This window comes from Notolepis coatsorum (assembly GCF_963971535.1).
Source record: "Notolepis coatsorum genome assembly, chromosome: 11".
Lineage (NCBI taxonomy): Eukaryota > Metazoa > Chordata > Actinopteri > Aulopiformes > Paralepididae > Notolepis > Notolepis coatsorum.
The window spans coordinates 27450340-27462735 of record NC_140175.1 but is presented as its reverse complement, the minus strand read 5'-3'; the positions used below and the strand labels follow the sequence as shown (position 1 = coordinate 27462735).

The 12396-nt window shown below is 45.9% G+C and overlaps 2 protein-coding genes across 2 annotated transcripts; both read left to right on the top strand.

The window, feature by feature from the left end:
- The first annotated feature begins 5492 nt into the window (after positions 1–5492).
- Positions 5493–6334, top strand: LOC311236538 (ran-specific GTPase-activating protein-like). The gene is made up of 2 exons (XM_084324219.1): positions 5493–6213; positions 6286–6334. The coding sequence occupies exons 1-2, from the start codon at positions 5572–5574 to the stop codon at positions 6304–6306; spliced, it is 663 nt and encodes a 220-aa protein (XP_084180345.1). The 5' UTR covers positions 5493–5571; the 3' UTR covers positions 6307–6334.
- Positions 6335–11079: 4745 nt separating this feature from the next.
- LOC311237071 (ran-specific GTPase-activating protein-like) lies at positions 11080–11839 on the top strand (the record flags this gene model as incomplete). Its single annotated transcript, XM_084324879.1, has 1 exon — positions 11080–11839. The coding sequence occupies exon 1, from the start codon at positions 11159–11161 to the stop codon at positions 11837–11839; it is 681 nt and encodes a 226-aa protein (XP_084181005.1). The 5' UTR covers positions 11080–11158.
- Positions 11840–12396: the final 557 nt, after the last annotated feature.

Genomic DNA, 12396 nt, shown 5'->3' with positions numbered 1-12396 from the left:
CAGGGAAACTACTAGCGTGGCAAATTAGAAGGGAGGATGCCGCTAGGTGTATTCCGGCCATTAGGGTAAGCGACAAAGGGGAGTTGACCCGGAACCCACTGCTCATAAATCGGGCCTTCTCAGACTTCTACAAGTCTCTCTACTCCTCGCAGGGGGAGAAGAGACAGGAGATGTGTGAGTTCTTGGACAACCTAGACATACCTACGATAACAAAAGGCACAAGGGGGGTCCTTGACGAGGCGATAACTAAGCAAGAAATACTAGATGCCTTATCAAAACTGACGCCAGGGAAAGCTCCAGGGCCGGACGGCTTCTCCATAGACTTCTACAAGGCATTTATTAGCAAATTGATAGACCCTCTCCTAGAAATGTTCAACTACTCTATTGAGAATGACCAACTACCTGATACCCTTGAGCAAGCTCTTATTATAGTCCTGCCAAAACCAGGGAAGGACCCAACCTTATGCGGGTCGTACAGACCAATTTCGATCCTTTCCAACGAATATAAAATATTTACTAAAATCATAGCCACTCGACTTGAGAGAGTAACCTCCTCACTTATTAATACGGACCAGACCGGTTTCATACAAAATCGCTCATTAATAGACAACGTGAGAAGATTTCTTAACTTGACGTATTGTGCCAAATCCATAGAAGACCCAGTCATAGCGATCTCGTTGGACGCGGAGAAGGCATTTGACCGAGTAGAGTGGCACTTTCTCTTCGCTGTTCTACAAAAAATGAACTTTGGCCCAAATATGCTAAGAATGATCCATATGCTGTACCTTAACCCTACAGCCAGGATACAGACCAACTCAGAGATTTCACCTTCTTTCCCTCTAAGGCGCGGTACTAGGCAGGGTTGCCCTCTTTCCCCGACACTTTTTGCGCTGGTAATCGAACCCCTGGCTATAGCAATAAGGTCACATAAAGCTATTAGTGGGATCAAGGTGGGTCCTGAGAGCCATGTCATCTCTTTATACGCGGACGACATAGTCCTGTTTCTAACCAATCTCGACTCATCCATGCCTGCCCTTATGGAAACACTGTCAAAGTATAATGTAATCTCAGGCTACAAGATTAATGCACAAAAAAGCGTGGCCATGCCACTTAACTCACTAGCCGAAAAAATGCCAAGGTCCAACTTCCCCTTCCAGTGGAACTCACAATTTGTAACATATTTGGGTCTAAAAATCCCGAACCAAATAGATACAATTTTCTTACTAAATTATGACCCACTACTTAAAAAGGTGGAGAAGGACCTAGATAGATGGATGCAGCTGCCTCTCTCGCTAATCGGACGTGTGAACTGCATTAAGATGAACATCCTACCTAAATTTCTCTATCTTTTTCAAACCCTCCCTATATCTATACATAAGAACTTCTTCAAGAAATTACAAAGGATAATATCTGCATTCATATGGAGAAGGAAGGTCCCTAGAATTAAAATTAAAACCCTATATAATTCCCCCCAGTGTGGTGGACTGAAACTCCCGGACTTCCAACGCTATTACTGGGCTGCACAGACAAGGGCTCTGTGGATTTGGCAGAATGAGTCGACTAATTCCCCTGCCTGGAGACAAATAGAACAATGCCATACGATGGACGTACCGCTGGCCGGAATTCCTTTTATCAGGAAGTACCACACCCTGAAGAATTGTTCAGATAACCCATTTATTAAACACACAGCAAGAACATGGTTTGAGATTCAGACACATCTTGGTAGCTTTATTGCATTTCACAGGAAGACCCCCTTCCACAACAATCCAGCTTTGCCAGAATCACTTAGAGATGGCATCACCAAGAAGTGGTACACTCAGGGAATTAAAACTTTTGGGGACCTATTTGATAATAACATACTTATGTCCTTTGAACAGTTACGTGCCGCCTTCCACCTTCCAACTACTAATTTCTTTAAATACCTACAGGTCAGACACTTCATAGGTACAGGTCAGGGAGGAAACGCCACTCTTCCAAAACCCCTCCTCATAGATGATATTCTAAAAGGAGTTATTCACACTAGAGGCATCCTATCATTAACATATGATAGAATCCTGACCAGTACAGAAATTATACCCCTAAATGCCAAGAACAAATGGGAGCGGGACCTGGACTGTACCTTTGATGAAGATGAATGGGAATCACTATGTGAGTCTGCACTATCTTTTTCATATAACACTCGACATAAACTTATGCAATTTAACATTCTCCATAGAACCTATTTTACGCCGGAAAGACTTCACAGGATGAATGAGGCTATCTCTGACCTTTGCCCTAGGTGCTCAACGGAAACAGGTAGCCTGCTCCACATGTTCTGGGAATGTAACAAACTGAGACCTTACTGGGGCTCAATTTGGGAGACTCTCGAAGAGGTCACAGGCCTTGAGATCCCATGTACACCTAAATTAGCATTATTAGGAGACATGTCTGACATTTCTCCAGATAAGAGAGGCAAGGTGCGGATCATTAAATTGGCCATGATTGCAGGGAACAAGTGTATTGCCATGCTGTGGAAAAGTGCTGAATCCCCCCCCATGTCTATGTGGCTTAGTGAAATCTCTTCGTACATGGCATCAGAGAAAATAATGTTCAATCTTAAGAAAAAACCACGTCTCTTTGATAAATGCTGGGCTGGGTTTAGGCAATACTTAGAACAGATTACATAGTAGGTTGATGATATAGGCTATTATTGAAGCTCCCTTTTGTCTTTCTGAAGGGTATATATTGCAATGAATGATACTGTAAATGTTATTAGTTGCTCTTTGAAGAGAAAAGATGTAATGGTAGACATTTATCTGTTTGGTGTAGTATGGGCACCTGTTAGACGGGTGTAACTGGGTTTACAAAACTCTCAAAATGTGTAAAAAAAGAAAAAACTGAATTTGTCGAGGTCCTAGTCTGGGGGGAGGGAGGGGGGGTCTGGCCGATTTTTTTTTTCAAGGGGTGGGGGGTTAATATGCATTTATTTTTCTGTAACTCGGGGAGGGGGGGGGCAGTTGGCAGCATTTCCTTTTGTATGGTTGTTGAACTGATGCTGTTAAACTGAAAAAAAAAAAAAAAAAAAAAACCTATAAACATATTGTTTAAAAAAAAAGAATGAAAAGGGAACAAGGGAACTATAAAATAAATTGAAATGTAAATAAACAAGGTAAAGATAGAATTGACCGTTGAACCCATGTCACCCCCTCTCTTTTATTTTTGTTTTCTTTTTTAGTGATGCACGATATATTGGCCGCTGACATAATATCGGCCGATATGGCCGTTTTTTTTACACATCGGTATCGGCCCGATATCAAGATAGGGCCGATATGGGCCGATATAATTTTTTCTTTTTTTTTTTATTAAAATGTAATATTATTTTTTCTTTTTACATGTTTTGGCCTTAAATTGTTTCAAAATATCAGTAATTTCTGAAAATAAGTTACAAAAGTAAAAAAAAAGTATGCGTTTTGGAAAGTAGCTCTTTGTTTGATTATCATAAAAAAGTGTTTTCTGTGCAGAGATGTCGACATCGGTGGATGTCGGTGCCGACCAGAACAGCAATATTAATGTCGGTTAGCGGTATCGGCCACCATTTTCACATCGGTGCATCACTATTCTTTTGGATGTTATAATTTTTTCTTTATTGTTTCTGTCTGTTTAATTGTATTGTCTGAGATGTCTGTAAATCAAAAATGCAAATAAAAATATAAGTTAAAAAAAAGAGTGGGTGTCAGACAAGAGGGAAGACTCAGGTTTTAAACTGTGGGTACCAACAGAAGGTAAACATTACTTTGAACTGTACATTAATCCAGAACTATTTCATTGCACTGTAAATAAACAAATTTTATAGTATGTCACATCATTCATGTCTTTCACATTCTACTAAAACTGAATCAAACCATAAACAAGGTGGCCTGTTGGGATGTTAGATCCTAATGTGAAAAACTGATTTTATATGTCAGGAGAAGACTGGTACTCATCAGCAGGTCCACAGACGGGCCTCGCATCTTCGTCTCCACAAAGTACTGGGGGGGTCTACTGTATGTGAGACATATTTCCTTAGAGTGAAAGAAAAATGATATATGTGAACAAGTATGTTGTGTGCCAGGTTTATGTGCAGTCATGGTAAAGTGAGAGGTGACGGGTGGACCACAACTTATGTCATGTGTCCAGGTAGGCCTCAGGTACAAGTCATTTTAACTCCAGCAGCCCATTACGTACCAACCAGTTTATTTTCCCATGAATCCCTGCACAGCCACAGACACTAAACCGAAAGAAGCTGTCGTGACCATGTCGACCTGAACAATGGGGGATAATAATAAGAACGAGCCGCCCTCGGAGGGAGGATACCGCAGGCGGAAGACGGCCGCTGCTGCTGGAGCTGGACTGAGTCATGTGAGACAAGCCGGCGGCAGCGCGGCGCACGGAGCCGGGGAGAAACCACCGCCTCGCCCCGCTGGCGCTTCACAGCGCGTCTCAGGCGAGAGTGTAAAGGGGGGCGTAATAGCATAGGTCAGTGGCCAATCAGAGGAACCCGGAAACACAACTGCGTTGGGTAAAGCATACATGCCTCCAGGACATGTACGCCTCTCCAGAACTCTAAAGCGTGCAAGATTGTAGCCGACCCCTACCACCCCGGTCACAACCTGTTTGAGTCACTCCCCTCTGGAAGGAGGCTGTGGTCCACCAGGGCCAAAACCTCACCCCACAAGAACAGTTTCTTCCCCTCTGCAGTGAGCCTCATCAACAAGGCTCGGGACCCTCACTGACACCCCCCACTGTGTTACATTGTGCTATATTTAATTTAGTTTATATCCCATATAATTTTATTCAACCTCTTATTTACTGATTCTGATGTAACTCTAACCAGTTTAACTCTAACCATATTTGCATATCTTGTCACAAACTTAAATGTCCAAACCCAACCCCCTCCAATGTACAGTTTTCCCCACCTACCCAACCTCTTCCAATGTACAGTTTCTTCCCCCTCAAATGTATATACTCTCTTTTTAGACTCTTTTTGTATCACAAACAGTGCTTGTAGGAGCCAAAGCTATATATTTAGGTTATTGTATTGTATGAATGTTTATATGTTTATTTTTGTAACCTTACATTGAAACGGCATTAGGAATATTGATTGGTTTTAGATAAAGTCATTGAAACGTCTTATTTGTCATAATAGAACATTCTAGAACATTTGCGATGTCACAGTATGATGTCATAATCAAACATTCTAGAACATTTGTGATGTCACAGTATGATGTAATAATCAAACATTCTAGAACATTTGTGATGTCACAGTATGATGTCATAACCGAACATTCTAGAACATTTGTGTATCTATATATATTCAGCAATTCTCTTGCCGGAAATTCAAAAGAAGAAGAAGAGCTCATTGTGCATCTTGAAACAGTGCTGAGCAGTACTGAACAGATAGACTAAACAACATAGATTGAAGCCTGCATTTCTAGATCCGGGTGCCTTGCCTACCGTAAAGCCTACCGAGAGCAACTCAACGGGAACACGGCAAGTTTAGACTGGAATCTATCAAACAAATCCCATCATCTATCTACAAACATCTACATTAATATGGCAGATCCAAAGGATCCTCAAGAAGAACAGGAACCCCCCACAGACAATACAGAGGACTCCAACCACGACCCTCAATTTGAGCCTATCGTGTCACTTCCAGAGCAGGATGTGAAAACTCTAGAGGAGGATGAGGAGGAGCTGTTCAAAATGCGGGGCAAACTGTACCGCTTTGCATTAGAGAACGAGCCCCCAGAGTGGAAGGAACGTGGTACTGGTGACGTCAAGCTGCTGAAACACAAAGAGAAGGGCACCATTCGTCTATTGATGAGGAGAGACCGGACCTTGAAGATCTGTGCCAATCATCATATTGTCCCCATGATGGAGCTGAAGCCAAACGCCGGCAGCGACAGAGCCTGGGTATGGAACACACTAGCAGACTTTGCAGATGAAAGTCCCAAACCTGAGCTCCTGGCAATACGCTTCCTCGAGGCAGAAAATGCTCAGAAATTTAAGGTGAAGTTTGACGAGTGCAAAGAAGAGGTCATAAAATCTCAAGAGGGAACAGCCGACTCCGACAGCGCAAACAAGGTGGCTGAGAAACTAGAGGAGCTCTCTGTAAAGGAGGACAAGAAGTTGGGGGGAAAGAAAGAAGAGGAGAAGGAGGTGAAGGCAGAGAAGGAGGTGAAGGCAGAGAAGGAGGTGAAGGCAGAGAAGCAGGTGAAGGCAGAGAAGGAGGTGAAGGCAGAGAAGCAGGTGAAGGCAGAGAAGGAGGTGAAGGCAGAGAAGAATTGAGAACCGCGTACTTGCTTTGCTGATCTTCTGTCAGTTTCCCCCTCTTTTTCTACAATAAAGGAACTGAATTTGGACACTTGCATAATGAATTCCGTTTTTTTTTGCCTCAAGATCACGTCCTTGGTGCCACTGAAAAGAAATTAAATTAAAAAAGAAGAAAAAAAGTTAATTCATGAAATAAGTGCCCCATTGCTTCATGCACCATGGAACTCTACACTTTCCATTCTGGTCATCTGTAGTTCAATGTCTTGTTTTTTTTTGTTTTGTTTTGGAATGAGGCTTGTGATATTGGTCACTCCCACATTGGGGTAAAGTGTTTTTATTTATTTTTTATTCCGAAACAGTTTGGGGGAGAGAGAGAGAGAGGGTGGGTGTTGGAGGCGTGTCGGCAGCAAAGGTTTGGGGAACAGGCGTAGGGGGAAGATGCAGTAGGAGAATTCTGTCCTGGGATGCATCTCGGTGGGCCTTCCTCCCCGTGTCCACCTCTTTTTAAACACAGGTGAAGACGACTGGAGCCGATGTCTTGTAGGGATTCGCTCTTTTCTAGTTTCACTCCATCGGCTCCGATGGGGCGTCTAGACGAGACGAGGATGCTATAGAGAGGTGCAGCAGGAGCATGTTGGGTGTTATCCCGCTGTTATGTGATCAGATGCACTTAAAGGCCAACTTGCAGGTTGTATTTTGTTCAATAAACAATGTGACTAGGGCAACGACGACTTTCATGAAGAGGGGGGAAAAATGATTGAAACGAACACGAAGATGGAGGACACTACGGAGGCCAAGGGACAGTGGACCTGATGAGGCGAAGTTATTACTGGACCGGGATGACGGAAGAGGTGAAGAAATGGGTGCAGCAATGCAAGCGATGCGCATTAGCCCGGGACGTGTTTCCTAAAGCCCAGGCCCTGATGACCTGCACCAACGTGACAGCCCCCATGGAGGTCCTTGCTATGGACTTTACCGTGTTGGAAAAGTCAGTGGGTGGCTATGAGAACGTACTGGTACTGACCGACATGTTCACCAGATTCACTATTGCCATACCGACCAAAGATCAGACGGCGAAGACCACCGCCGCCGCCATCATCAAGCATTGGTTCGTGTATTACGGTTGCCCTGCCCGACTCCATGCCGACCAAGGGCGTAATTTCGAGTCGAGCGTCATCAAGGAACTCTGCCGACTGTACGGAATCTCCAAGAGCCGCACCACGCCTTACCATCCTCAGGGGAATGGGCAATGTGAGAGGTTCAACCGGACAATGCACGACATGCTGCGGAGTCTGCCCGCAGAGAAGAAGCGAGACTGGAAGGAGCACCTACCCGAGTTGGTACTCACGTACAACTGCCATGTGCACTCCTCCACGGGGTACTCCCCCTTCTACCTGCTCTTCGGAAGGGCCCCGAGATGTCCTGGGGGGCCGAGACGTCATCCAGGAGGGAGCGGGGGACCTAGACGAGTGGGTACAGAGTCATCACGAGTGATTAAAGGCCGCTGCCGAAGCCGCCGAGGCCACGGCAAAGCAGGCGTCTCATCGACGCAAGAGGATTTACGACAGGAAGAGCAGAGGTGCACTCCTGCGGGCAGGGGACCGAGTCCTGATACGCGACCACCGGACCCGGGGCCGTAACAAGATACAGGACAAGTGGGAGCCTACGTCGTATGTGGTAGTGAAGCAGAGCCACGAAGGGACACCCGTGTTCACAGTCAGGCCCGAAACAGGGGGCCCCGAGAGGACCGTGCATCGAGACCAGCTCAAGACCTGTCCGTTTCCAGCCTCCGACCCAGAAGCAAGGGTGAGGGCCCCTCGACAGACCCCTGTGGCGCTGCAGAGCTCGTCCGAATCAGACAGTGGAGATGCTTTCGGGTGCCGCCGAGAACCGCATTCTAGGGCGTGTAACCACCCCAGGCCCGTGCGGGACGTCCCGGAAGAGGCAGCGAACGCTGGGTCAGACGCGGAGTCGACCCCATCGGGAGAAGAGGGGGAGGAAGGCGGAGACGGAGTCGAAGAGGAGGCCGCGGGCGGTCCACCGATGGCCCCGGAGGGCGAGGCCGTGGTCTATGGCCCACCTACAGACACAGAAGAATCCGACAGAGTCGGAGGTGGGGAGAGTGGAACCCCCCAGAGTGGAACCAGCCCGGCCCCACAGGAGCACCAGAGGTCGGCTACCCGTTCGGTATCGCCAGGACTACGTGCTCAAGAGTGTGTTTGTTGAACAGTGTGTCCAGCTCATGAAGGAGTGTGTGAAACTGTTAGCATAAGGTACGAGTGTCGATCGATGTGTGAAACTGTTGGTCTCAGGACCGTTTTCATGCATGCGTTGTTGTTGTTGTTGTTGTTAACTTGCAGAGGACTTAGCAAGTTCAAAGTGGGGGGAAATGTAGCAGTCTGAAAACATTGTATATTATTCAGGACTGCTGACTGGTGTTTTATATTCCCTTTGTACACAAAGACATCATTGATATTCACACGAACAATGACACAAGCGTCCCCTTCCGAAGAGCACTGGAATATGGATTATAAACGACAGTACTGGATCATATTCTACCATGCTTTTCCCTTGTGACTGGCAGGCGGGACCAGCAGGGGGCGGTAGCAGGCAGAGAGTGGCGGAGAGAGTTGGGAGGAGATAAATGGAGGAGAGAAACGGAAGACGCTCTCTTCGGCAGTGAACTTGAACAACGAACAGTCGCAACGAACGGGGGCTCTGGAGAGCCCTGTTGCTGAAGTTATGCCAGAGGGCCCCGTGAGATAGCAACGGGTGATAGGAAGTACTGGCTAGTGGACACAATATCCTAGCAGTACCAGCGATAGTGTGTGAACAATTAGTGCAGAGCCAGGCACTAGCAATCGGGTTATAATAGTTACTGTGTGCGGTATAAGTAACGTGCGGCTAACCGAGTATCCAAGTCCTTAACCATCGAGTTATAGTAGTTACTGTGTGCGGTATAAGTAACGTGCGGCTAACTGAGTATCCAAGTCCTTAACCATCGAGTTATAGTAGCTACGGTGTGCGGTATAGAGTGCAAGCCCCAGGACGAGCGTGGGCCAACAACTGGTTTGCTCCGGCTGACTTCAATCAGATCTGCACCCGGCTGCCTGCAATCAGTCTGCTCCGGCTGACTTCAATCAGACCTGCACCAGGCTGCCTGCAGCTTACGGGAGTTCCTCCCGTCCAGCAGGGGTCGTCATCGCTCAGCACACGCTCTCAGCCGGCGCTGCCTCTCTGCCCAGCTCCGCCTGCTAACATCCTCGCCGAAAGCGTTCGACGCCATCTTGCCTCCCGGACAACAGTGGAGTGGCGAGGCAGCCATTTTGGATGAGTACAAATGAGCATTGACGCTCCCGAATTATTATACAGTACACAGTGTGGTGCAGCCTGCGGGCGAAAGTAACGTTGCTACTACCATTCCATAGGGGTACCCCAAACAATATATGCCGGCATTAAGATAGGACTTACTGGTATTTTGTGGGCCCACTCTTTTGTTTTCGTTCCTTTTCTTTGAGCGTGATAAAATGTGTTTCCTAATAATTCCCATTCGGTGAAACCTGCTATTTCCTCCCTTATGTTCCCCTTTCCTTCCCCATATTACCGACCTGGAGTAGTATATGTAATCCCTTAGGGAAGGTGGATACTGTGTCCAGCCCAGACGTGGGCAGCACTTAGTCTGTGTACAGTGGACAGTACTTAGTCCGGGTACCGTGAGAGCACTTGGTGCCTAGGTGTAATTATATAATTACCAGATTGTAATCGTTGTGTGATGATACCCATGGTGCAATAATCACCAGACGTAGCAATGTTGTAACTAGGCAATGGTATAATAACACTCAGACAGAACGGGAGCACGGTGTGTGTGTCTTTTATTGAGTCTGATTCTAATCCTTTGATGCGGGTAATATCTCTATTATTAACCCCTTCCTGTTCAACCTCCCCTTTTCCCATTGTAAGGTTTCTGGTGTTACTGAGGGAGGGTACTGCTTGCGGGGGGAACCCAGTTATTTATTTACCATTCGGTCATTAGGTGTGGGGGGGTGCTAGGGGACAATCGGGGAGAGTGAGGGCGTGTTGGGGAGTACTGCTGACTGCCCGAGAGAGAGGGAGGAAGACCAGAGTACCGGACTAGGTTTGTAAATCCTGGGCCTCACACACCCCACTGCCAGCCTCCAGTTGACGCTCCTGACCCCAAAGCCGGAGGTGCAGCAAGCCAGAGTGCTACCGTGTCTCGCTACCTAGTGACCGTGTACCACAGTTCCCACGAAGCAGGGATAATCCACCCTGCTACACTTACATTGAAACGGCATTAGGAATATTGATTGGTTTTAGATAAAGTCATTGGAACCGGCTTATTTGTCATAATAGAACATTCTAGAACATTTGTGATGACACAGTATGATGTCATAAGCAAACATTCTAGAACATTTGTGATGTCACAGTATGATGTCATAATCAAACATTCTAGAACATTTGTGATGTCACAGTATGATGTCATAAGCAAACATTCTAGAACATTTGTGATGTCACAGTATGATGTCATAATCAAACATTCTAGAACATTTGTGATGTCACAGTATGATGTCATAACCGAACATTCTAGAACATTTGTGTATCTATATATATTCAGCAATTCTCCGGAAATTCTAAAGAAGAAGAAGAGGAGCTCATTGTGCATCTTGAAACAGTGCTGAGCAGTACTGAACAGATAGACTAAACAACATAGATTGAAGCCTGCATTTATAGATCCGGGTGCCTTGCCTACCGTAAAGCCTACCGAGAGCAACTCAACAGGAACACGGCGAGTTTAGACTTGAATCTATCAAACAAATCCCATCATCTATCTACAAACATTTACATTAATATGGCAGATCCAAAGGATCCTCAAGAAGAACAGGAACCCCCCACAGACAATACAGAGGACTCCAACCACGACCCTCAATTTGAGCCTATCGTGTCACTTCCAGAGCAGGATGTGAAAACTCTAGAGGAGGATGAGGAGGAGCTGTTCAAAATGCGGGGCAAACTGTACCGCTTTGCATCAGAGAACGAGCCCCCAGAGTGGAAGGAACGTGGTACTGGTGACGTCAAGCTGCTGAAACACAAAGAGAAGGGCACCATTCGTCTATTGATGAGGAGAGACCGGACCTTGAAGATCTGTGCCAATCATCATATTGTCCCCATGATGGAGCTGAAGCCAAACGCCGGCAGCGACAGAGCCTGGGTATGGAACACACTAGCAGACTTTGCAGATGAAAGTCCCAAACCTGAGCTCCTGGCAATACGCTTCCTCAACGCAGAAAATGCTCAGAAATTCAAGGTGAAGTTTGACGAGTGCAAAGAAGAGGTCATAAAATCTCAAGAGGGAACAGCCGACTCCGACAGCGCAAACAAGGTGGCTGAGAAACTAGAGGAGCTCTCTGTAAAGGAGGACAAGAAGCCGGGGGGAAAGAAAGAAGAGGAGAAGGAGGTGAAGGCAGAGAAGGAGGTGAAGGCAGAGAAGCAGGTGAAGGCAGAGAAGGAGGTGAAGGCAGAGAAGAATTGAGAACCGCGTACTTGCTTTGCTGATCTTCAACATGTCAGTTTTCCCTCTTTTTCTACAATAAAGGAACTGAATTTGGACACTTGCATAATGAATTCCGTTTTTTTTGCCTCAAGATCACGTCCTTGGTGCCACTGAAAAGAAATTAAATTAAAAAAGAAGAAAAAAAAGTTAATTCATGAAATAAGTGCCCCATTCCTTCATGCATTCGTCTGTAGTTCAATGTCTTGTTTTTTTTTGTTTTGTTTTGGACAAACTGTGAAATGAGGCTTGTGATATTGGTCACTCCCACATTGGGGTAAAGTGTCTTTATTTATTTTTTATTCCGAAACAGTTGGGGGGAGAGAGAGAGAGGGTGGGTGTTGGAGGCGTGTCGGCAGCAAAGGTTTGGGGAACAGGCGTAGGGGGAATCAATCAATCAATCAATCAATCAATCAATCAAATTAGTTTATATAGCACGTTTAAACATGACGCTTGTCAACCAAAGTGCTTCACATAGCTAAGCTAAGAACAAAGAAAATTATAAAATAAACAGAAAAATAAAATAAAATCAACGGATA